This window comes from Myiozetetes cayanensis, unplaced genomic scaffold (assembly GCF_022539395.1).
Source record: "Myiozetetes cayanensis isolate MyiCay16 unplaced genomic scaffold, myiCay2020 scf1, whole genome shotgun sequence".
Lineage (NCBI taxonomy): Eukaryota > Metazoa > Chordata > Aves > Passeriformes > Tyrannidae > Myiozetetes > Myiozetetes cayanensis.
The window spans coordinates 98,273,989-98,298,614 of NW_026086604.1; the positions used below are offsets into that span (position 1 = coordinate 98,273,989).

The 24,626-nt window shown below is 45.5% G+C and overlaps 2 protein-coding genes across 2 annotated transcripts in view; one reads left to right on the forward strand and one right to left on the reverse strand.

Moving 5' to 3' along the window:
- Nucleotides 1–24,626, reverse strand: part of EGFR (epidermal growth factor receptor) — a 1,326,436-nt gene that overhangs the window by 71,077 nt on the left and 1,230,733 nt on the right. The window lies entirely within an intron of this gene.
- LOC126648616 (uncharacterized) lies at nt 404–24,346 on the forward strand. Its single transcript, XM_050331920.1, has 6 exons — nt 404–411; nt 3,165–3,301; nt 20,698–20,789; nt 21,472–21,688; nt 22,344–22,391; nt 23,836–24,346. The coding sequence occupies exons 1-6, from the start codon at nt 404–406 to the stop codon at nt 24,276–24,278; spliced, it is 945 nt and encodes a 314-aa protein (XP_050187877.1). The 3' UTR covers nt 24,279–24,346.

The following is a 24,626-nucleotide window of genomic DNA, read 5'->3' on the forward strand; positions in this document are numbered from 1 at the left end:
TAGGCACGTAAAACCCACAGTCTCACGATAAGACCACATTCCCATCCCAGTCTGGTCTGCTCCGCCCTCCCTCTATGCATGGGGGTGGAAAGCTGATGCTCAGACTGCCATTTGCTCAAAGGCTGTTCTTGGCATTCGACATGGTTTGCACCCTGTATACTTGATGTGTTTAGCTTCTTCTGCATGATGCTGCAATCCTTTCTGCACACAGAGGGAGGCTCACAGTCCTAATGTCTCTGGTCTCTGCACATTCAGAAAGGCCTACTTTAAAGAATATTGCTTTGACTTTTCTCTTGAGGGCAAAAATGAAAAGGGAGGTCAGGGGCATAGCACCACTGTAAATCAGAACATATGGCCCAGTATGTGGTGGAAAGGCAATCCCTCAGTGGGGGTGATAATGATTATGACGGGGTATATTGCAATTAGGATACCGGAAACAAAGCCTTTCAGCATTAAATCATTAAAGTGACTGCAGTATATGACAGTAATTTAAGAGGGAAGAGAAATCTGGGCACCAAATGGTACAGCAAAGAGAGGACCCTCACAAAGTCTGTAAGCTGGGATGAAGTGTAAATGGCAGAATACAGATGCTGACATCCTCATAATACTGTAAGGAGGCACAAAACCAAAACAGGTCTGGATAAACTACTGACCTCTTACTCCTGGAGATGGTCCCCCATGGGCCCATGGATAAGCTAATGGGCAAAGCAGATCACGGAAGACCTTGCCAGTGCTGCTGCTATCGCTAAATGGAAGAAGTGTTTGGGAAATGCCTGCTGTTTCTTGGCATGGCAAGTAGGGTGGCAGCATCTGAGTCTCCGCTTTCTTCTGTCAGTGTTTAATGACTCTACAGGTCTCAGTGGAGTTCCCTCCACGTCTAAGTGGCACATCAGCAAGCCAAATCAGGCCTCAACATCTGTAAAACGGAATAGATTCACAAGGATTTAATTCCCTCTTAAGTATGTACAAATCACATGGGATGACACTGTCTAATTCCCTACATTTCTACATAGCACGGTACTGTCACTATTCACTGGGAAAGAATTTCATATTTGCATTTTTCCAAATGCAGTAATATTGACATTGCTCATCTTCTCCCAGCACTCAATAGCAATAATTTTTCCCTCTGGAGAAAAAGGCACAGATTTTCCATATTGCATCATACTGCCTATGAGGGTCCTTGTCCTGATTCGATCACCTCTGCAGTGAAGTGGAGAGTAAGTGGACACTAGGCACATCTAACCATGTGCGCTTAAAAATCAGAAATAAAAGCAAGCATAGGTCTTTATCTCTGACATTTTTAAAGCTGCAGACCAAGCTGAAGTTCTGCCCTGCAGATATCTACTGGTAAGTGCAATCAAGTAATACAGCCATTGGAGAGAAGATCAATATCATGCAATGCTTGCCTCAGTTACTGGCAGCCCTCCAACACCAGCTCCAAATCTGGGAGTATTACAGAGCCACTGGGGAACAGGACTTCTTGTCTTGCATGCAGTACTAATAACCTGACTTTTCTTTCAAGAGTTACAGAGTCCCTCCACATGGGTCCATGCTGAGCAGCTGTACTAGCTCGATTGTCTGCACCATGTGACACTAAGGGTGGTAGGTCTTACTCTAAGGGCATAAGTGGAGTTTTCTCCTTGAAGAGATAAAATAAGGTTTTTGGTTTTTACTTAGAGGTTTGTGTGTCCAGGCAGCCTCAGGAAATAAGGGGATGGCCAGGAAGTGTGATAGACTTTGCTCTTTACTTAGATGACAGTCTAGCTCAATGCAAGAATACAGTCACCTTTTAAATGTCATATGTTGTCCTTCTGAGTGCCAGTAGAGGGCAAGTCCCAGGCCCAAGCTGATGCCTGAGTTTCTGCCAGGTACCCCAGAAGTACCTCGTGCCCATGCTAGGGCAGCTAGTTCTGTGCATGCAATACAATCAGATAATGTCAGAGCAGGTAAATCTGTGATTTAAAGACCTGACCCTGCTCTACTGGTTTCTGTCAGTGCAAGAAACAGTGTTAAAGACAGTATCTGAATTTTGTCAGTGAGGAGGTGACATTCCTACCTAGAAAACACTTTCTGAAAGGGTTCTCTCACTAGACAGTGACTTGAAGCCCCTCAGGTGTTACTCATGCTTGCCCCATCCTATAAAAGGCTGTGCTGATCTGGAGCAGGGTCATTCCCAAGTGTCAGGAGCAGTAGAGGAGGGTAAAGTTGGCTGTGGTTTTTGCTCTGGGTCCAGCTCCCAGAGGCTGTGCAGATCCTCTACCATTTAAAAAAGCTAAGCTCATGAGCTATGCTTATGTTGCTGTTGTCTTTGCTGCTGTTTTCGTCGTTAATACCTTGGCTGCTGCTAGTATGTCTGGTGTTTTTAGCATGGGAGCCAAGAAAACAGCATTAACTGAACAACCTCAGCACAGCAGAGGTTGCCAGGTTGAGAAACTCTCTGATGCTGGGAAACAAAGCGAACGTCTCTCCCCACTTCAAGTCTGTGACATGTGTTGGCTTACAACCACGGAAACCCACACAGCTCTGTGGCTGAATGATGAGGGTGGTAGGCAGAAAAGGCTAATGGCAGGTGCTTAGGTTTGATTATATTTTTTTGTAACCCACACCTGTCAAAGGTGAGAGTGAAGGTGTTGGATGAACAGGCTTGAAAACACATAGCAGCTACAACAGGGGAAAACCAGTTGGTTATAATGGGGATTTTTCTAATTGCTCTGAATTATTCACAATATCGGTGGTTTCCTGTGACATCAAGCTTCTGAACATTGCCTGATTGTCATGAACTGCAGTGCATCCAATTTTCCATTCCCGACTACACCCAAACCACAGTTCATCTGAAAAGCTGCTTCTGCAGAAGACGTGTACTGCCTGGCAGCTGAATAACTGATAGATGGGGGTAACACAGAGGCATCTGGTATGGGGCACTCAGCACTGGCATGGATGGATCCATGTGATATCTTGCCTTGTATTTCAAGAGAAATTATGGCAAAACAACTAATGAGTCAAAGAGAGGAAGTGAGAGCAGAGGCTAAGAGTGTGTGAAAGACAGAACTCTGTGGATTGCTCTGCCTGTGCCAAGAACTGGGGAGTTTCTGTCAGCTGGTTGGGAAAGTCGAGCAGCTGGAGCGTAAACTACTGTCTTGACTGTGTGTCTGTTTGTCCGCAAGCACCACTGCCCTCTTTCGGGTGGAATTAGACCTGCGCAGCTGCTTCATCCAGCATCACACGCTGCGAAGTCGCCTGGGTGCAAGAAAGAGTGACCACTCCTGCAGCAGTGCTGGCAGTGATGCTACCATGAGGAGAGGTGAGCAGCATAATGCTCCGTGGCAGGCACTGCTCAGCAAGGATGCTGTTTGACAGCCCCGTGGCCAGTGGCATTACAGGTGTAGCACATCAGTCTGCCGTCATGCTCTGAGTCAGCTGTGGCAGGCTCCTCAGACAGGCTGCAGCTCCTTGGGTGAGCCATGATACCCAAGCTGCAGTTCCTTCACGCAGTGCTTTTCCCCATCTCTGACCCTGCTCGGCCCCATCATCTGCCATGCAACAGGAACGGAAGAATGGCTGAGCAACCTTTGGCTGCAGCCTTTCTGCAGGCAGGTAATTATGCCAGCTGTTGTAGAACAGTGCCACGTTCTGCTGAAAACAGAACTTTGGAGACTTTCACCATGGAGTCATTGAAACTTGTTTTGTTGGGACAAGGTGCACCTTGAACTGAGCTCCCCTCCTTTGCTCATGTGCTCAGCTGGAGGACCTCTCATAAGCTGTAAGGGCTGTTGTTAGCAGAGGCACAGATTCAGGATATGGGTTGACCTACTGGTTCAACAGTCAGATCTTGGAGGAAGTCTGTGGTGATGGTATTTGTCTCAAACAAGAGAACACATCCCTTTGAGAGCCAGCTCATGCCCCGAGACATATCTGATTATACTTCAGCTTCCTCGGCTAGGACCACGCCCTGTCACAATCTGACAAAGTCCGTACAGTGACCTAGACATAAAATTTGACGTGATGAGTGACACTTTTTATAAGACCAACTGTTTCATTATGAAACTTTTGAGGCTGGGAAAAAAAAAAAAATCCTAAACAAATAAGAACATGCCTCTGTTAAAAGGCTGTCGGAGCATTTTTATGTATCCTCCTTGCAGCAATTGTGGCTGCATGTAAAAGGCAAGCATGCCTTCTGATCGTGAGAGAGTGGCTAAAAAACATGAGTCACACAGTCGAACCTTGTGACTTGGTAGAACTAAGGAGGTCTCCTTAAAGGCAATTTGTGGAAGAATTGGAGAGAAACGCAATTTTTCAAGGTCAGCCAAAGGCTAATGAGCACTCTTTCATAGTGTGATTGTATTGCCTGAATTTCTGTATTTCAAAGCCAGTCTAACTACTTTATTGCTGAAGCACTGTAACTGAAGAGGCTGTAATAATATTGACAAGTAATCCTGCCAGAATCTGAGATGGTATTCAGCATAATATGAAACATTTTCTCTTTGCCTGGACAAGTACAGAACAAAGAGTTAAACAAATATGTAGTTCCCCAGAGTACCACTTATCTTTCTTCCCAAAGGGCATGTGTACAGATGCTTTGTAAGCTGGGTTGTCAACAGTTAAGGCTTGTGGCCAGATTCACATGTTCTCCACCTTTTGCTTGTGAGCTGCAGGAGACTCATCTCCAGAGGGACAGTTTTTCATAACTTAATTAGATTGGCGCCATTTGTGCAGCTATAATTTCAGGTTGGCTCAGCTTTACTTCTGCTCCAGCTCTCCAGTTCAGGGGATTACAGTAGCACTGAAATTGGTTCTGAACTAAACGTTTGGCAACTACCTCGGGTCAAGGAGGTAATTTGTGTTACTGCTGTTGCTAAATTAGAAATAAATAAATAATCAATGCGCGGCCCTTAATGAGAGACTAAGAATGAGAGACAAAATGTTTTTGCGGCTCTCCACTGTGAGTGTACATAGGAACATGTTACATTTTTTTTTCCCATGAATGAACAACTCTAGTCTAGTAAACCACTTTAGTTGAAGGAGAGCAAGCTCAAATTGCATCCTCCTAGCACAGCTTTGCACTATGCTTAATTTAGTGTAGCTTTAATCAACTGGGAACCTGGATGGGCTAACCAAAAATCAACCAAACAAGTGTTCCCGCTGGAATTTTCAGTGGTTTAACCAAACCAGTTTAGAAATGGATGGGAACAAAATCACTGAGATTTTTAGCACAGAGACAAAGCCCTTAGCCTTAACTAGCTGTATGCTTCAACTACAACTCAAGAAAAAAGAGGTTTGCAAGCAGTGAATGTAGACTGGAGGAAAGGAAAGAGCGAGGCCACCTTTCCAAGGGCCACACGTAAAACATGCACCTCCTGCCTACGATGTGCAGATGGTCCTTAAGAACAATCCACAAGTGTGAGTATCTGGACTCTCTTCCATGCACTGTGAGCCACAGAGACTCCCAACCCCCACTGCCCCCCTTCAAGCTTGTCAGTGTGGCACATAGTACATTTGGGCCTGCTGAGGTTTTCAGGTTTTACCTGGGCAGCCAGTAGCTGGAAAGCTGCTCAGTTGTGACTTCTTTACCAAATTCAGTGATGGACTGCAACACATCTTTAGCATGCAGTTTTGAAGAAGTCAGCTGATAAATGGCACTTTAGCAGGTGCCAGGTGGAATAAATTAAAATGCATCTGGCAAATCCTCTGTAAAGGAAGACACATACATGTTCGCAGGGATGGAGAAAAATGACCGCTACTCATAGAGAGTTAATAAGAGGGGAAAACAAAGTGTCTTTTCATGTCCCTTCTGAAAGCAAACCAAAACACAGACAAGTCAACAGTCCAGGTTTTCTCACAGTATCACAGAATTTGTAGGGTAGGAAGGGACCTCTGGAGATCATCTAGTCCAATCCCCCCACCAATGTAGGTTTTTATTACCTGGATATAAATAAATAATACAATTAGACCTTGTTCTGTCTAACTCAAGATTTTTGTTGCAAAAATTGTTTCTACCTCAGTGTTTATAAGACTGAGTTTGCCTATTTACTGAAGGTACTGATTGCTTTATGGCTTTTTACTTTCCCTGTGATATGAGCCATTTGTGAGGTGGAAGCAACCCATGCAAATCAAATAGTTGCTAGTCTGCAATACTGAACAAATACTTTATAAAGAAATTCAAGTCTATGGGGGTTTTTGTGACCTGTTTGGGGCAAGTGCTTTATTCAATTTCTGAATTATACAGGTCATTTCTGGATCTTTAAGGATGGCCAGATGTATCACTTTCACCAGTGCCCAAATGGTGACCTTGAGAGAGCCTGTTGCACTGGCTTTTCTGTACAGGACTTTCTACAGAAAGTAGAGAGAAATTTGGTGCTACCCAATTGCTTACCTGCTACACACCTGGTCTCCCTAGGATTCTTTGATAATCAGGGAGTGGGGATAGGGGGAGGGGGGAGAAAGAGAGATGTATAGAGAGAGAGTGAAAGAAGGGGAGAAAGAGAGGGGTGGGTCCATCCAGAAGGTATTTCAAAGTAGATGCTTAATTTAGGCACACTGCATCATCCCCTGCAGGAGTTTTTATATTTCTCCATGGACCAGGGAGAGGATAGAGAGACTGGGTGAGTGACTCAGCTGACCACAGTTGGTGGTGGGAAATCCATCCTTGCTGAAGCCAATGAAAACATCAAGAAACAGAGCCATCCACAACCTCTTTAAGTAATTTATTCACCCTCATTCTTAAGACCTGGTGCCAGCTCTCTCATTTAATTGGGCTTAAGTCCTCCTCCTTGTACTGTTGTGATGGCCTTCTCTGCTGGATGGAGAAAGATTTAGCCAGGACTGTTTCTGTCTTTCATGCAGAAATTGAGACACCTCTGAACCTTCTTTGTGATTATAGGAATAAACTCCTTTCCAAAAGTCTCTAATTCAGATGCAGTTTTACCATTTATTGTGTTGTTTTTTGGCAGGTTTTTAATGCTTCTTTGGCAGTCATGCCTTGCAGCTGCAGCCAGTACTCAAGGGCCAGGGAGCAAGGCTGCAGTGCCCTGCTTGTCCCCTATCCCGCACTGCCTTATCCAGCCCACCTCCTGCTCCCAGCCCAGGGCAGAGAAATAAAGACCTGGGGGGTTTCTGCTTACCTACAGCCCAAGTGTGTATTACATGGTATTTCTGAAGCTCTGAGCTCTCTTCAGGATGCCTCTTGAAATCCCTTTGGCACAGCTCTCAGGTAGAAGATGACTCTGCTGAATTTTAAAAGTTATCCTGTTCTTAATGGACTGGAAGATAATTAACCTTCTCATATAAGATAAATTCCTTGCCGTTTCTTTCCAATACAGAAGTAATAAGTAACTATTTCAGCCTTTTCTGCATCAACATTACCAGTTTTCCTAGGTTTACTTTTCGTTCTTAACATATTTTGAAATTTCCTGTTCTTCCTAAATATGGAAAACCTGAATATGTTCTCCACTGAAGCACTGTTTCCATCAAGGTCCACAGCTTCCCTTACTGCATTTTTGCATTTCACAATTACATCAATATTCTTTAATTTTTCCTCCTTCTTTGTTACTTATTTAGTTAGTAGTTTCCAGTTGCTGATGAATTTGAGTAAGTTTTTAGCTTAAGCTTCAAGCTTGAATGTGAAGGGAGGTGGATCAACTATCAATTAATATTAATGTTATTAACTTTTATTTTTATTATGCCTGCATAATTTTCATTAATTTTTTTTCCTATTTAGATATTTCATCCTAACTAAATTTGATGTAGTTTTCAGAACTTTTTCGATACTTTTTTTACCTTTTTGATACAACAGTTGGGTATATTAATCACTACTTTCAAATTTCTCTGCCCATAGAGAATGTAATCACATTGCAATCCTGTGATTTCCAGCTCGGGAATCAACCAGTTGTTATCTGCCTAAATGGAGTCCATCGTAAAGTCGTCTTCTTCTGTGTGTAATCGCTGTGTAGGTATTATCTGATAGTTTTAGAAACTCTAGATTGTTTCACAGTGATATGAATGGGACCTGAATATTTGCCTCAAACTCAATCCGCCTATAACAACCAGTATTTTTTTTCTTTACCTTGTAAAATAAAAACAACTGCTGAAGAAATAAATCAGCCTTTTCTTTTCTTTTCCTTGGCCAAGTGATCCTGAGAGCTCCCTGTGTTTCTTCTTGTTTTTCTTCTAGGACAGCAGTCACCCAAATTCAAGATTTTCTGCTCTGAATGAGTCCCCAGAAGATGATGGCACTCAGAACACATTTGTCTTATTGCTTCTTCCATTGTTGATGAGATAACAACATCTCGACATCCTGGTGTTGAAGGTTTTCATCCAGCCCAATGCCATTATTTGTCTCATTTCATCTTGCCAGCTATACCAACCTGCAGAATTTATATGTAAGCATCTGAAAGGAATTGTCCATTCTTTGAGTTAATTATCAGATCAGCTTGGTTCATTTTTATTATGCCAAATTTCAGATTCCTCTCTACTTGCCTTGAGTTACTAATTTAAAATCATCCAGAAACTATGACTGGGAAGATTGAAACCCCTTAGTCTGAGATATAAGGCTTCCTGTTGCAACATATATTCAGCAACACAAACACCACCAGCTTCATACCAGCCAACACAGCCCCATTATTTCCTCCTGCCTTTATTTTCATGCTCAAAAAAAAAAAGAGAAATCTGTCACTATTGCTTGAGTACTTTTCTTTTTCATCCCCACCCTGGCATTCCTGCACCCTTTTAGATGCAGAAGGTACCTTTGACACAAACAATTAAAATGCTTTGATTATAAAAAAGTATATACTATGGATGAAACTTTTTGAAGCTTTTCTCCTGTTTCTTTGACCTACCTAAAGAACCTGAACAGCTTTGGTGCTGCTTGACAACAGCTAAGTGGTTTATTAAAGTGCATTTCTGAATTAATATCTTTGTACACCCAACTTCTAAGCTGTTATGAAAGACCCAGTGAGCACCACCTTTCAACATTTTAACAACAACAACAATAACTACAACAAAAATCCAGCCCTACAAACTTGGGGTTTCAGATTAGGCTTCTTCCTAGCACATGCTATTACAATACACACAATTAAACTTATCCAGTTGCAGAATAAGATTTTGTCTTGCATTTATCTTCTGAAAAATATTTCTAGTCAAATAAAACTATGAATTAGTTATATGAGCTTGTAAGAGAAAAACCCAAATACATGTTTTGTTTGAAAATGGCATAAGTATTTTACTGATTTTTAGATCTATGTAGGCATTTTACTTCACAATCACACCAGAAATTTTGGGCGGTCTTTTCTTTTACTAGTTAGCAGTTCTCTACAGTTGTTTCCGTGCAAACAGTGCTTGGTGTGAATAGGAAAACCCAACTTTTAAACTGCCTAGAAAGTGAAAAAAAAAAGCAACTGTATGGGTTTTCTTTTCCTCTTTCAGTGGAGGCTGAGCCTGTGAAAGTTTCACCATCTCCCAAAATTCTATGTTTCTATTGAAGGCTGAACTTTTTGTGAGCAATGTGTTTTGTGTCTCTGTTTTGTTCACTCAGACTTATGTGTTATAAAGAAACTCATTTTCTGAAGGCATTAACCATCTAATGTCTTGCACTTGGGTTGCTTTACAGTGTTTCAAGTTGATTATCATAGAGCTGAAGGAATCAATAATTATTAGTTGTTCCATTGTTGTGTTTTTTTAATCAGGCCCCCATTAGCAGCAAGAGAATGTTTTTGTTTCCCATTCATGTTTAAAATCAAGCCAGATATCAAAATTTGGAAATCCTTTGCAAAATAGGGCTTCCACTCTTCATGCAATTCTCTGGTTACTTCATCATGAGTGCCCAAGATGGAGCCATGAAAAGAAGACAAAATTACAAATGGTACAAAATGAATTGTACTTCTCATCATTCTCATGGTGTTTTAACCAGTGGCAAGTTATGCCCATAGATAGTGGATTTATAGTGATTAACCTTTATCCTGGCTTTGACCCCTCTTACCATAGTACCTGTTGAGGGCCTGAGCACCTGGGCTTTCGAATGAATCATCTGCACCGGCTTCGGAAGTAGAACTTCTCAGTGAAATAGCAGCAATATCCGGACTGGCCATCAGTTTCTATTCTGTTCAGCCTCAGCTGATATATTTCATATGTTTTTGTAGCTGAAGCTGGGCCAGGACTTCTCTAGCTTTGACAGGAGGGCTAAATGAGAGCAGGGAATTTTATATGCCTCTTCCCACAGCATTCCAGTAACCATGCAGGAAGTCATTGATCAGTGGGATTTAGGCAACGTGCACAAGAAAGGTATGTGTGTGTGGCCCAGTGGCCTCTGCTGCATGTGCTATGACAACACCAGCCTCTGATTCAGTAAACTGAGGGATAAGAGACTAGGTGGTAAGCCACACACACCATGGCTATGGTGCATCTCTGTAGCTGAGTGCATGCAGTGTGGTCTGTTTAAAGCCTGTTCTATAAGGCTGAGTGTTTCTTGCTAACGCTGTGGTTTGGATGCAGTCATAGGAGAGTGATTTTCCTGGAAAGTTGCTTAATGCTCTATCATGGAGGGTGAGTTCCCTGACCCAGTGGTTCATCCTACAGGGACAGCAACTGACCTCTGGCAAAACACTTAGATTTGTTTGATTTTCATGATCTGTATGGCTCCCCTGTACCATAGCCCAGGAGAAGAGCTGAAAAGCTGTGTCGTCTCTTCAGATGTCTGATATTCAGGCTATGCAGCACAGGGAGGGTAAAAGAGCTGATGTGCCTGCATGCTGAGCCAGAGCTGTTGGCAGTAATGATTTTTCAGGGTATCTCTGCCCCAAATGTAGTCAAACTCATTCCTAGGATAGATTTACTGACCTTACTGGAGTTGCATGGAAAGAGTATTTATCCTGTTGGCATATTAGATATGCTATGGACAAAGAGAGGACACAATAAGAAAAGTATTTATTCAATAAATGTATGTAATTTCCCTGTAATTGATTTAGAGCACTGAAGTTGCCACGGAGAGGTCTTCCAGGCCTCTACCTTCCTACATTTTACCAGGCACTGTTATATTGTAAAGGAAACCTCACTGCAGCAGCTTGTGTGCATTAGCATGGAAGGTGATTGATTTTTCACCTTTCCTGTGCCTCAGTTTCTCCATTTGGCCATTTCTCCATTACCTGTTTTGGGCTAGGATGCAGCTGTGGTGGGGTGGACAGGGAAGGGGTTGATGTTGGTTCAGTGGCTCTGTCATTGCATGACTCAGAGCATAAACTAATGAAGTAAATCTGTTTTCCTTCTCTCTCTCTCTCTTTCTTATCTGCGATTTTCTACATAGAGAGGAAATGAAGAGGGGGAGGCAGTGAGAGGTTATCATTCAATGATGAGACAGGCTGTGGAGAAAAAGATGCTACTCCTTCAGCAATCCCAAATGTGCTCCCAAATCTCAAAAGAGCTGAATATTTCAGCTGAAAGAGTCAGTCATGAAATAATCTTTTCCCTGGACACCAAAATAGTTGTCATTATTGTAAAGCAGTCCATTGAGCTGAATGGGGGCAGCCTGTGCAGATCTAGTGTTTCAGTCTGTCCACCTGCAGCCCAGTAAATAATGGTGAGGATAGTTTACTGTTACAGAGGGATTGGAATTGCTGGCTGAATGGTCACAATCCAAGAAAATGTGTTTTAATTTAGCTAAATGAAAAGTAATACGTCTGGGAACAAAGAGTTCACGCAGTACCTACAGGACAGGAGACTCTACTTTGGAAAACAGGATTATGGGGTCACTGTGGTAACTACCTCCACAAAAGCTGCTGGTTCAATGCAGATAAGAGAGCTCAGCTAACTCTGGGAACCTAGAAGCAAGTAATAGGACTGGGGGGTGGCAGAAGCATCAGCAGGAGAATCTGGGCTGCAGCACCAGATGATGTTCTCGCTGTTTGTCCACACCTCAGTGAGAACAAGGAAACACCATGGAGGACCACTGACATGGTGACTGGGTAATATAAAAGCTTGTTTATCATGCAAGGGTGAAAGAGGGCAACCCAGTCAACTTTTCTAAGGCAAGATTTGGTATGTCTTTGTAGTGCTGGATCACAGCATTGCAGTGAGGGGTCACTAAAGTTACTCTAATTCAGCTGTGACATGAAACCTTACTTCTTAATGGAGGATAATGCTAAGCAGGCAGGAGATGGTAAAATCACCTCAGGGGGTTGCTTTTACAGATATGCCTGGGTCTGCAGGACAGAAACTCTTCAGCATGAGTATATAAAGTTTGATTGGGATTATCGTCTCTGAATTCTCATTTCTGTTCCTTTCTGTCATGGTGCTGGGGAAAAAAACCCCAAACAACCAACAAGCAGAAAACACAAACAATAATCTGCATTTCCCTCAGTGTGCTCATTGATGCTCTTTGCTGAGACAGTGGTGTTGTCCAATCTTCAGTTTTAAGATTTGGGCTACATGCAGTGTGCATTTTGGTATCTCTGGAAGCACTGGATATCAATGGGGGTAAATGCTTTGGAAGGTATGAGCTGGCAGTACATCTCTCTCTCCTTGGGACCTACCTATGGTCCTGCCTGTGGCTGCCACATCTGTGAGGACTTGCTGAGCATTGCCCTGCAGTGTGGCCTCAGAATCACTTGGCAAAATCACTTGGTAACATTGCATGAGCCAGTTCCCCTCTTCGGTCTCTTCTAGTCTTTACATGAGGCACTGAACAGTGTTGCTTTCAGAGGACTTTGGTGTCTTGGTCTGTCTGAAGCCTTCAGGCTCAGTGCCGGTGCTGCTGACTGCCCTGTGCAGCACAGGAGCTCTTGCCGGTTGGTCACAGCAGGCTCATTTTCAGTCATGAGAGCTGGGGGGTCAAAATATGATTTTGTAGAAAGCATCTAGTCATACTGAACAACAGGTCCAAATATGCAGTTTTCTCTGTGACTAAAAGACATGAGAGAGATTAGGGCCATCTAGGTAGTATTTCTGGGACAGGACTCCTACATCATCATAAGTATTATTGACATTAACTTTAATCTCTGTGTTGTTTCATTTACTGCTTCTGGAAACCGAGGCAGCATTTTGCTTTCCCAACCTTCCTTAATTACTTTCTTTCCCATCAAGGATTGCAGAAAGGTATTTCATGCTATGGTAGAATTTAAGTCTTTGCACATTGCTTCGTCACACCACAGCCAGAGACTGGCCTCACCTACAGAGTTTGTACTGCAGCTTGTATTTGAACTTTTCCAACTTTGGACCTTGGGTTTTGGATCCACACTTTAGCAAAAGGAAGGCCAGCTGAGATGAAGGGATCTGACTTCTGCTTCAGACCTTCTCAAGTCATGGAAGTGTTCCTCTTGTGGAGCTCTGATCCAAGCCCATCTCTAAAAAGAACCATAAAGCAATAAAATGCACCAAAAGAAAAAAAAAAAAACTAGAAAAAAAAAAGTGCAACCTTCCATCTAACAGTGGTTGAGTTATTACCACAGTTACATCACAGCTGAAACAGGTGCAAGGAAATAGGCCTCCCAAAAGTTTTTATTCATGAGGGAGATGACTGAAGAAAGCAGAGGGAAAGGAAGAAGGCAGAGGTAAGGGAAGGAGCCAGGGGACAGAGCGGAAGTTGTTTCTCTTGGGATGCGGCCAACTTAGTAGCTGTCCAAACCCAGGAGATGTCTTGGATGCTCCTTCTGTTACTGTCTTTGTTTTTTCCATTTTAAGGCTGCCTTTTTGCAGAGTGAGTGATAATGTCAGTGTTGTGTTGCCCTCTGAATGCCCTGTTGCCTACAACTTCCACAGTCCACTGAGCCACGTTTAGGCCTGATGCAAGCAGACACACATCCTTCTGAGCAGATTTTGCGTAATTTTCAAGGAATCCTTCAAGGACTCATCAGCTCAAATAATTCTCTCTGCCCCAGAACTGTTGGGAAGGGAAGCGATTATGGGAAAACTCACGTTCTTCCAGCAGCTGCAGTCTCTTTGGGTGGGATTCATCTGACTAAACATAGATGCCTCCATCTGAGCTAGTCATGTTAGGCTCCCTTTATGGAGGAGAATATGGGGAAACAGGCACAGCTATGAGTCACCCCCTCTCCAATTCAGTGTCTAAAATAGGTCAAGCGAATCTTGCCCATTCCTCTTCTTTGCTTTTAAAAGGAGCTGCAGTAAAGAGGCTGTGCAGGTCTGTAAAGTTAGATGAAGCCCATCCTTTATCTGGTGTCCAAACCAAACAATTTGATCTTGGACCAAAGGGCCAAGCTGTGACGAGGGCACTACCAGCAAATGCCAAGTAACCACAGCAGAATGGGGTAAACTGGCTCAGCTGTAGTTGATTTCACTGTGGAAAGGCGTGCAATGCTGGAGAGGAAATAGCCTAAGAAAAATGCCTGTAAAAATCACCATGAGATATTGTCCTAGTGCCAAGACTGTGTTTGTTTTGAACCAGATCAGGTACCTCTGCTTTTCTATTTGCAGGCAGAAGTTACTGCCCTCCTGACACCACTGTAACTTGCTGCGTTACTTCCACTGTTACTTCCTTGCTCCCAGCTGCTCTTTCCTTCCTACCTCTCCAGTCCAGACTTCAGCATAGCGAGCCCATCTCCCCATGGAGCACCAGGGTGCTGCCAAGTGCTCACACCTCCAGGCAGGCCTGAAGCAAAGAACATTCACCATCAGCAGTGGAGCTGCGAGTCTAGGACGCTTAGGGCAAGTGCCACAAACGCTTGGGCCTTCCAGCAGGACATTGGCTACTTGCACCCTGTGCTGCTGCTCCTGCTGGCTCGGGTGTGCAATGTCCTCTTCCCATCCGCCTGGTCTCGCGCTGAGCTGTGTGTCAAAACAGAGGAGCATTTCCCATGCGATGTGTGCGTCAGGGACACAGGGGGAAAGGAAGCGCAGCAGTTGCCAGAAGCAGCGATGAAGTTGTGTTACATTGTTATCTGATGAAAAAAGTAATGAAGCAAAAATGCTTTCGAGCGTGTCATGAGCCAGCTCCTCTCTCGAGGGATTGCTGCTGAGGACCCTCAAGACCTTATGTGTACCCATGACTGCAACCCATGAGTAAGAGTGTGAGGCATGCACACAAGGTAAATAAATGGTTAGAGGGAATTGCTCCAAGTCAATTCCTCCTCCAGTTTTTCTCCTTTCTCGCCACTGAAAGACAAACAAAAGCTTAAGTGTTGTCATGGGGCAATGCATTTGTCAAGTTTCTTGCTGCTGTGTTCCAGCATGCAACAAGCCTATGTATTGACACTATTTTTGCATTTGCCAGAGGTGGCATATGCAGAAATTATGATAGAGCCTGGCAGAATGAAGCAGAGTGCAGCGGAGACATGAGGTTTTTCTTCTCTAACTGGTTCTGCTCAGTGCTAACCTGCAGCTAACACGTGGGCTAAGTGCCAAGTTTTCAACTCCCTGCTGTAGGTTGTCGACTGACAGAGAGGGACTGGTGCTACAGGGGATTTTAGTTTTTCTCCCAGAAAAAAAATCAGAAAAGTGAGTTAATTTGTTTAAAAATAGTCAAACAAATAAATGAACATATGTGTGTATATGTTGCACATGCACATGGTGTACTTTGGAAAGACCTAAGAAGGGGAAGTCATCAGAAACCGATGTTGGAATTTCATACCTCTTCTGAACTCAGGACTTGAGTTCCTCAGCCTCAGAAAGATGCTCATGGACAATTTTGTGCTGGGACTTCTCAGAAATCACCTTTTCTAGCTGCTAGGCAGAGCTGTGGTTCTGGTGTCCTCAAACCTGCCAAAGGATTTGATATCAAGGCACCTCCTTGCTCTGTGCTTTGATATTTCTGGGAAAGCTGGCTGGTAGGTAAGGAGAGGTATGTTCATTAAGTGCCTTCACTCACAGTTAAAGGGCCAAGCACACTCCTGCTCCTTCACCCTTCTACAAGAAGTTCAGTGGGGATGAATAAAATGGTTAAAGGTGCGTGATGGGAAAACAGCCTGGTAGTTGCATTACCTCCATGATGGAGTGACTGCTGGCACAGCCCAGGGTGAATGCTCGTTCTTGTTCCCTCCCTCCGGCCATAATCCCTTTCTGGGATGGAGAAGAAACATCTTTGCTTCTCATTCATTAACAACCTGGCTGTGTGATTTGTGTGTTTGAGCCAAGTGGCACAATCTGACCTGTTCTGTAGGTTCAAAACAAGCTGTCCCAGATCATCGCCTCCCTTGCCAGAGGTGCAGATGCATGTGACGGGATCCTGCAACCCATAGCTAGATTGGTATTAGTGGCTATTAATAGAATTAGAGGAAGAGATTAGAAGGGGAGAAAATTCCAGCTCTTTCCTGGCAGTGCCTAGCTCTGCTCTGGTAGAAAACCTTCCTCATGCTGCTGACTCACTGCAGCGCATCACCCCAGTCCTTGTACACCTTATTTCTTTCTATCATGTCTGGATTTTAGATCTTTTTTTTTTTTTTTTCTTCAGAAAGCTGAAAATCAACCCCACACAGCTCATATGTCTGTGACACCCAAGCAATATGTTTGCCTCACATCGAAGCAACCAGCTCCTACAATTTTACTCCAAGGTTCATCCTCTTGTCCCTTTTTTTTCAACACTTTGGCTAAGAAGGTTTAAGCTTTCCAGAAGGTGATGTGAAGGAAAGAGCTGAAACCACAGATCTGCCTCCTCCTCAAGAAATATATCCAGAAATGTTTCACTATTTCAGTCCATGGAAAAAGAGAGCAGGACTGGACCCCATGCAGCTCTGGGCTTGCAGTGCTCCAAGAGACAAACAGGCATGTAAGCACTCTAGCTTTAAGAATTGATTTCCTAAGTGAGCTGTCAACTCCTGGTGGCTGGAAAAATCTGCAAACAATTTCTAGTCACTGAACAAAGCATATCTTTGTACTGTGCTGTAATAGTTCATTATTAAATAAGGGCTCCTTTGTTAGGCTATAAGAAATGGTGTGTACTCCGCCGCTCTTCACGATGTGCCTTGGTGTGACTTTGCAATGCATATAAAATTCTATTTCATGTCCTTTGAAAAGATGACATAGTGGATTATTTTAATTTCAGTAGGAAAAGTGCAGGGTGAAGCAAAGATCATAGCACAGCTCTGATGATTGAACTTTATTGCTGATGCTTTTGATTCACGACTATACAAGAGAACGTGGAGACTGGACTTTCTCTCATTTGGAATGGGGTAAATAAAGAACAACATGGGCAAAATGACTAGTGAGGAGACTGAGGGAAAACATTAGCAGCTGCAATTCTTACAAGTTGTGTTTCTTACTGGGCTGTCTTATTGCAGTTCCAAGCTTAAATGAGTCAAAAAAGGAATCAAAGGGCGTCAGTGTTTTCCCATCCAGAAAAGCAAATGTGTTTCCAGCTCCCTCCCTTCTTTCTTTCATGCTGCACCCAGTGAGTTCCCAGTAATCTGCCAGTTTTGGCCCTAGAGCTACAGATCCCTGTTATCCTGTTCAGCATCTGCTTGTGTCAGATGTTGATGTCTGGAGACCAGACTGAGGCACAGGCATGGTAGCTGTAAGCTCTTCACCTGTATGAGAGAGGCTGGAGAGGGAAGATCTCACTTGACATGTTCCTCACCCACATAATGCAAAATGCTTCCCTGGACCCTAGCCTTGAGGCATGAGATCCTCCTCTCTCTCTGCTGGCACATGAGACCTTAGGCTTTAACTCTGCTAAACTCAGTGTTTTCCTTCACATTTCACTCAAACACATTTTGTCAGACTATGACCTTTTAATCAACTCCATCAGATCATAATTTAAGATTATATCCCTTGTAGGTTTCATTTCTTAATATATTTTGCATGGGGTTGGCAGTGCATGAACAGAATGGTAGTTTTCCTGATCATTCCTTCCCTGTGTCACACCATCAGGGCTTTGGGAGACCCCCAGAGCTGATGCTTCCCACTGAGCAGGAAGACATGGCAACCAGGGCTGAAGCGGGCATTGGGCAAGTGGTTTCTCTGAGCCCTGTCCACTTTTGTCACTTGCCTGGGCTGTAAATGAGGCTTTTCCAATAAGTGTCCAGCTCAGCTCAGGCTGAGGCTGCTAATTCCAGTCGTGCAGGTGATTCATATGCCATCTAATAATAGCGGCTTTCTGGCCATGCCAGCACAATAACTGACCATGGAAAACTCCACACTGCTTTGGGCTGCCAGCCCATCAGCCTTCCCAAGCCTAGCTGGCCACGGCTGGTGATTTGTCTTTGAGGGCAGTGCTCTGCAGCTCAGCAAGAGGCTGCAAACTGTGCTGCAGGCATTGCTGTGAGCAGTGCTGGTCCTCTGGCTGCGAGTCCTGTGTCCCAGAGCCAATGCCACCATCAGGACAGTCTGGGAGCTGGCAGAAAACGCACTGCTCCTCCTGAAGTTTTACATAAAGCAGTTTCTATTAATAATCTGCTCTGCTGACCAGCAGCCCGCTCAGGTAGTTGGACTCAGCCTTTCAAGGGCAAAGCTGTGTTTGTCCTTACTTGCCACCCATGAATACTGTTTAGAGCATGCCCAAGAAGCTGCTATATGGCTGCCAGATTCATCTTGGTGGCAGAGCCAGTGCTACTCCTGCTACTAAAAGGCAACAGGAGGTTTGCTGGGGATGGCTCATTCACTTGTTTGGATGCTTCCAGGGAGGAAGGGCAACAACAGAGCAAAATGACACTCATGTCCCCAGCTAGACTTTTGTACCACCTTCTTCCATGTTCCTGTGGGATTTATCCTGCCTGGTGTTTGACCATATAAAAAGGAAAGCAGCAAAGTGGTGGTGGAGGCTGGAGAGGTCTCAGCCCTAGGGACATCGCAGCTGAAGCCTTGACAGGTGATGGGTCTATGTCTTGGCTGCAAATCAGAAACCAGGCCAGGGTGGGGATTACAGTCCCAGTTAGTCAATTAAGGATGTCCCTTCACATGGGGACAGTGGTGGCAGCAGAGCCCATGGATGGGAGTGGCACGCCCACAGTGGGATGTCTGCAGCCAGGCTGGCGCTGCACGTGAGTCATGATTCCCACAGCGTGGCAGCACTGAACTGCTGATACATTCTCAGGACCTTGGGCACAAAGATGGTTCTTGCCCCAGTGCTTCCAACCATGCAAGCTCCACAGTGGCCCAGGGGAATAACACATATCCAGGGGACACAGGGGCACTGCTGAGCCCTCAGAGGTGACACCCAACTGGAAGAGGATAAACTAGAAGCCAGAAAGCCAACGTGTGATGGAGCCGAGGAGGCGTGTGTGAAGCTGAGCAGGATGTGGCAGCATGATGCACAGTACTGCAGTGCAAACCAGGCACCCAGACTCACTCCCAGGTGCAAGGACAGGGACAAGGCGAACCATTTCTCTCCTGCCTTCAAACCCTGTGTCTGTGAGCACAGCTGCCCACACAGGCCTCCCACACAGTTGCCCCAGAACTTACCTGACTCTAAATCATGGGGACAGTGGCTGGCTGGGCAGGTCAGGCTGGGCAGGAAATGTGCTCCTCAAACAGCATCACTTGGATGCCCCTGGCTCCCACAGCTGCACAGCAGGGCCACAACTTCCCAGCAGTCATGAGGATGGGGCTGTGCTGCCACACCACCCACACTGAAGTCGAGGGATTTTCCTGGGAGGCAACTCTTTCATTGTTTCACTTTGGCCATTTGTTTGCCTTCCTTGATCTAAGCGGGAGCTGAGGTTTTGCAGACCCAAGGTCAGGGTGTTGTGGGTCAGGGTGGCACATTTCAGGTCCCTGTTCCAGTTGTGCTACCTGGCGAAGGATCTCAAAGCCAGATGTCAAGGTCCAGCTATGCTGGTACAAGTGATGGTGAGGCAGCTGTGGTGCTCACCTCCTGAGGGCATCTGACATGCTTTTTGGAGCCCTCCTCTACTACAAAAATCGTGAAATGGTCCCTGGGCAGAGGAGGAAGAGCTGGCCCTGGAGGCCAGCTGCCACAGCCCTGGGGCTGGCTCCACTTTTGCTAAGTGCATGTGGCACCTCTAAAATTGCTAAATGCTGTCTTTTATCTTTTCTACCTCTAAATCTGATGTTTTTGTTCCAGTGGACCAGCACTTATCAGCCAAAAGACTAACGAAATGGACTCAGCAAACACAGTGGCGCCACTATCTAGGGCACATTGGGAACAGCGTTTGGGGTTTTGAGGCTCTCCATTTTTAAGTTTAGCACAAGGCCAACCAAAGCATGGGAGGACTTAAATTTGCCCATTAGTGTTCCTTTTAAAGCAAGGAAGCTTGCATTAAAAACTGATAAACCCTCTAAAGTTTTCAGGACAATGTTGTCATAAAACTCATCAGCTGGTATAGGACAGGAGAAGAGAAACCCTGCTGCTCTGCAACCCACTCTTCTGAAGGAAAATACTTTGTATGAGAACATGCACAGAGAGGATCAAGTTCAGCAATGCTCATATTTAACTGGGTAGATCAAAGCCTGCACTACTTGCTTCAAGACTGTAGATTTTGTTTGTGGCCAGCTGCTCCTCCACAATGAAAAGTCCAAGGGGATTTCATATTCTCTTGGGCTTTCTCCAAAATGGGGGACCATTTTGCACCAGTGCTTCTGAAGCGAAGCTTGGTAGAGAGAGTTTGCACATAAGCTGCTGCAACTATGGGAGCTGCTAAAGATAGAGCCAACCCTGCAGCAAGTGACCCCAGACACCAGTCCTGTTTCAAACAGAAGAGGCCCTAGCTTCAGCATCAGCAGAGAGGTTGCTGGGGGGCAAGAGGATTCCCTATCACATTTTGCTGGCTGATGTTTCAGCTCTCTCTTTCTCTGCTCCTGCTCCAGCTAAACTGGAGTCCAGCACTTTCCAGCTGTCCATGCCAAGCAGAGCTCAGGTGAACAGCAGACTGAAACCTAAGCTGTCTCAGGACACGAAGGTAAGCAAAAAGTGCTATAGTGGTTCAAGACTGCACTCCACAGAGCTAAGAAAGACATTGCTGCCTCTGTGTCTGTGTGGCTGAGCCTCTGCACAGCTTCAAGCATTTTCTGTAATTGGGAGAAAACAGCAGTAATCTCCAAGGAACCTGCCAAGGAGAGGAAAAAATAGCATGCAGTATTTTTGGTTTTCCCTGTGCTACAGCCCAGCCTTGAGAAGAGGGGGAAAGGGCAGAGAGAAGTATCCAAGGCAAGGAAAGGACTGGACATGAAGCAGGTGTAGGAGCTGTGCCACTGGGCTTGCTAATGCTGTGCCAGTCTGTAGTGAGGCCACATGGCAGGCGGGGACTGAGACACCACACCACAGACTTCAAAGTGACATGAATTCCTCTAATTCCTTACAATAAATGAAACAAGTGGGGCACAGTGTGTCCCTAGTAATGGTGTCCAAAGGAGAGCTCTTGCTGCCTGGGTCAGCAGCGGGAGCTTGCCTGCTCCAAGGGTGATGTGAGCAGAAGAGCACAGCCTTGGGGGACTAACCACACTGCTTCTCCCTGCATGGCTGACAAGGGAAGCTTGATATTTACTGTTGCTGGAAGGGCGCAAACCCCCATCCCCACAGATGCTGCAGCACACTTTGCCACTTATTGCAGCCCTATAGACCTCTGGCTCGTGTTGTGCCAGTCTCCAGCCTTACCATGGGCACTGGGACCTCTTCTCACTGATGGTGTGCCACCAAGGAGTGACAAGTGCGAGGGACACAGTGAAGGTGAAGAGACTCTTAGCTCAGGCAAGAAAGAATTTGATGTGCAGGCACTTCAGGGAGCTTCTGAGAGGTACCTATTTGCCAGTGAGGTCCACAACTCTGAGGGTTCAGTGTCTGATGATTGTTTCACCCACAGTATGAACTGGATTTTTTTAACCCTCTTTTATATCTGCAACCTTCTAGTGAGAGTTCGAGGTCAGATTCTACAGCAGGATGATGATGGGGTGCTTCAGACCATTTCTTCTTTGAAGCTCTGTCCCAAAAGCCATATTCAGGCAATGTCACGGTGTGGGGTCCCATAGCCAAAGTCAAAGGAGTTAACTGAGAGCAGTGGACCGGAGGTTGAAGTGGTCAGCGATGACAGGAATGAGACATATCTGCCCTTTCCCAGCAAAAGCCTTCTAGGCAAATAAAAGATTTTGCCAGTGAAAACATTGCCACAATGCTTTGGCAGTGTGGTATGTGCTGTAGCTCTTCAAAGCAAAACTGCCTGAAGACAAAATAGGCAAATTGAGTTTTTCCTATGGCTTGGGAGGGCTGGTTGCTCTTATAATGGAAATCGGAAGTTTTCAAGCAGCAAAGGTGCAGCGGAAACCATGCTCAGGATGGGGAAGCACACATTTCTCATAGTTCTCCCTCAGGGTATGCTGCCTGGAGGCACAACCCTCTCTCTACGCAGCCCTATAGGTGCCTCCACTTTGGGATTTTTCACTAAGCGTTGCTATAGGAACTTAATTACTTCTGTTCATCCAGGTCTGAGCAGCTCCTTGCTCCCACTCCTCCTCTCTAGCATGGGGTTGGCAGCGCTGGGGCTCTGAGGACAGCAGCGGATGCTCAGGTACGGCAGGAATGAGGTTGTTCAGCTCAGCTAATTAGTGCTACTATTTCTGTCTCTGGCCTTTTCTCAGTTTGTATCCATCTGGGGCTCTTTTCAGTCATTATAGAGCTTTCCACCCTCTTGTTTTTTTCCTCTCTCCTCCTCTGTCTTCCAGATTTTTGCCACTGTTTCATGGTTCTGTCCAAGTTATTTGTCTCTTCTGTCTTGCTCTGGTCGTGGGAACATTAGTAATGTTTTTCTGCAGAGCAGAGTGGCTTAGAGACCGCCTTGCAGACCTGACAGCCATCCTAGTGCTGCTGGCAAAGACTGGAGCAGCTCAGCCAGCCCCTGGGAAACGATCCTGTTTATGGTTCATCACCATCTGATCTACCCACTGCTTCTCTCTCCCGCCTGGGCCCAACTGTGCTGCTGCCTTGCGCAGCCGGGCAGGAGATGCAGTCCCGCTCACTTGCTGCCTGCTCTCCTGCTGCAGCCACCCCGTATGTGGGGTGAAGGGAAGCGTGACTCACATGGGCCTCCCACCCATGAGTAACAGTGTTGGTCTATCACGTCTCAGCCAGCTGGGGCAGCTTGGAGGGAGGGCGGCTGCTTCCTTGGCAGGGCATGAAATAGGTCACTCCGAACCCAGAACATGGGTGAAACAGGACCAACGCTGCAAGACATGGCAGCAGTGAGCAGCCTCACATCAGATGCAGGAGCAGTACCCCATAAAGGGGGGCGGGCAAGGTTGTATGTATGCAGACAGACATAGGGCACATAGATTCCTGTTAAACACCATCAGTTCTTCCTTCTTCCTTGCCCAAACATGCTCTTTTTTTTTTTTCCTGGGAGGTGAACAGGGACAGTCTGAAGCCAGTGAGGGAAGACAGGCAGAGATGGTGGGAACACAAAGCAGTTATGTGCTTCTCGGGGTGGAAAGAGGCCCAGGTTATTAAATAGCAGGCAATTTTAGCATGAGTTATTAATACTAGTTGTTTGTACTGGGAAGTGGTGCCTAGGGGCTCCCATTGCACTAATCATGTAACAAAGCTGTGTTCCTTACACAAATAGCTTGTGTTTCAGCCTGCAGAGAACAAGTCGTCTCCTTCCCATTATTCCCTCTTTGAAAAAGCAGCATGAAGATTACACAGTCGAGCCCACAAAAGCTGGGAAAGGAAAAAAATTATACTAGGCTGTCCTACAATGCCACTGCTTACATCTAGCCAGCCCAGTAACTCCATCAGAACTGTGGGCCCACACTGTCTGCTCTTTCCCTACTTCACCCCTGACCATGGCAGGCCTGGCCTTAGCATTATTGGTGATTTTTGTGTTGCCACTGTCTTTGGTGTTTGAGTGGAATAACATTGTGCCACCTGTTTAGGGTACGGGGTGGGGGGGGGTTCTGGGGTGGGTTTTTTCCTGCCTTGTTGACTGATGCTGTATATCTCTGTTGTATTTTTCTCAGGCTTTGCAAAATGCATTTCTCTCTCAGGTACATGCTCTTCTGAAGTAAGAAACCAATTAAATGAATCAAATGAACTCATTTACAGCCTTGGCACTAAAGCACAGACTAAAGGTCAACAGCATCTGCTGATTTTGGATGATACAAACCACGACTGCCCTGCTATTTTTGTTTTCCTGAGGATTTGGCATTATTTTGAGCTTTACCACATGGAAACACAGGTCTTCCTGTCCCCGGCTGCAGCTTTGAACATACAGGTCTTCATTGGCCCAATCTCAAATCAGGGGGCTGTAGCCCCAGCCCTTCACCTAGAAGTGCTCAGCTCTGGAAATGCTGTGGCCCTGGTGCTGGACCTCACACCGCAGGACAGTTTCTTCATCTGCACCCTCAACACAGAGCACAGCCGAACAGAGCAAGGGTCCCCATGTCATCTCCTGCCCTCTTGACATTCACCCTGAAGTAGATCAAGCTGGTGGGAGTGATACAGCTGAAAGACAGGCACACAGGGTGTGGTTAAGGGTAGTGGTGTGATAGCACAGTGCAAGCAGCACAGACAGGGGCTGTCAGTCCAGGTGTGTGTGCTCCCTTATCGTAGCAGGTGTGCAGTGCTACTGACACTTGTGTAGCATGATGCTCTGCACGTGAATCTGTGCATGTCTTCACTGCATTAGCATGTGTGAGCTGGGAGTCCCTCCTCTCCCACTACCTGGTAAGGCTCGGAAACACCGCATTCACCTCTAAGCCCGTGAGGCCACGCTCTGTGGTCAGCATGGAACCTGCTACTGACCCCCCAG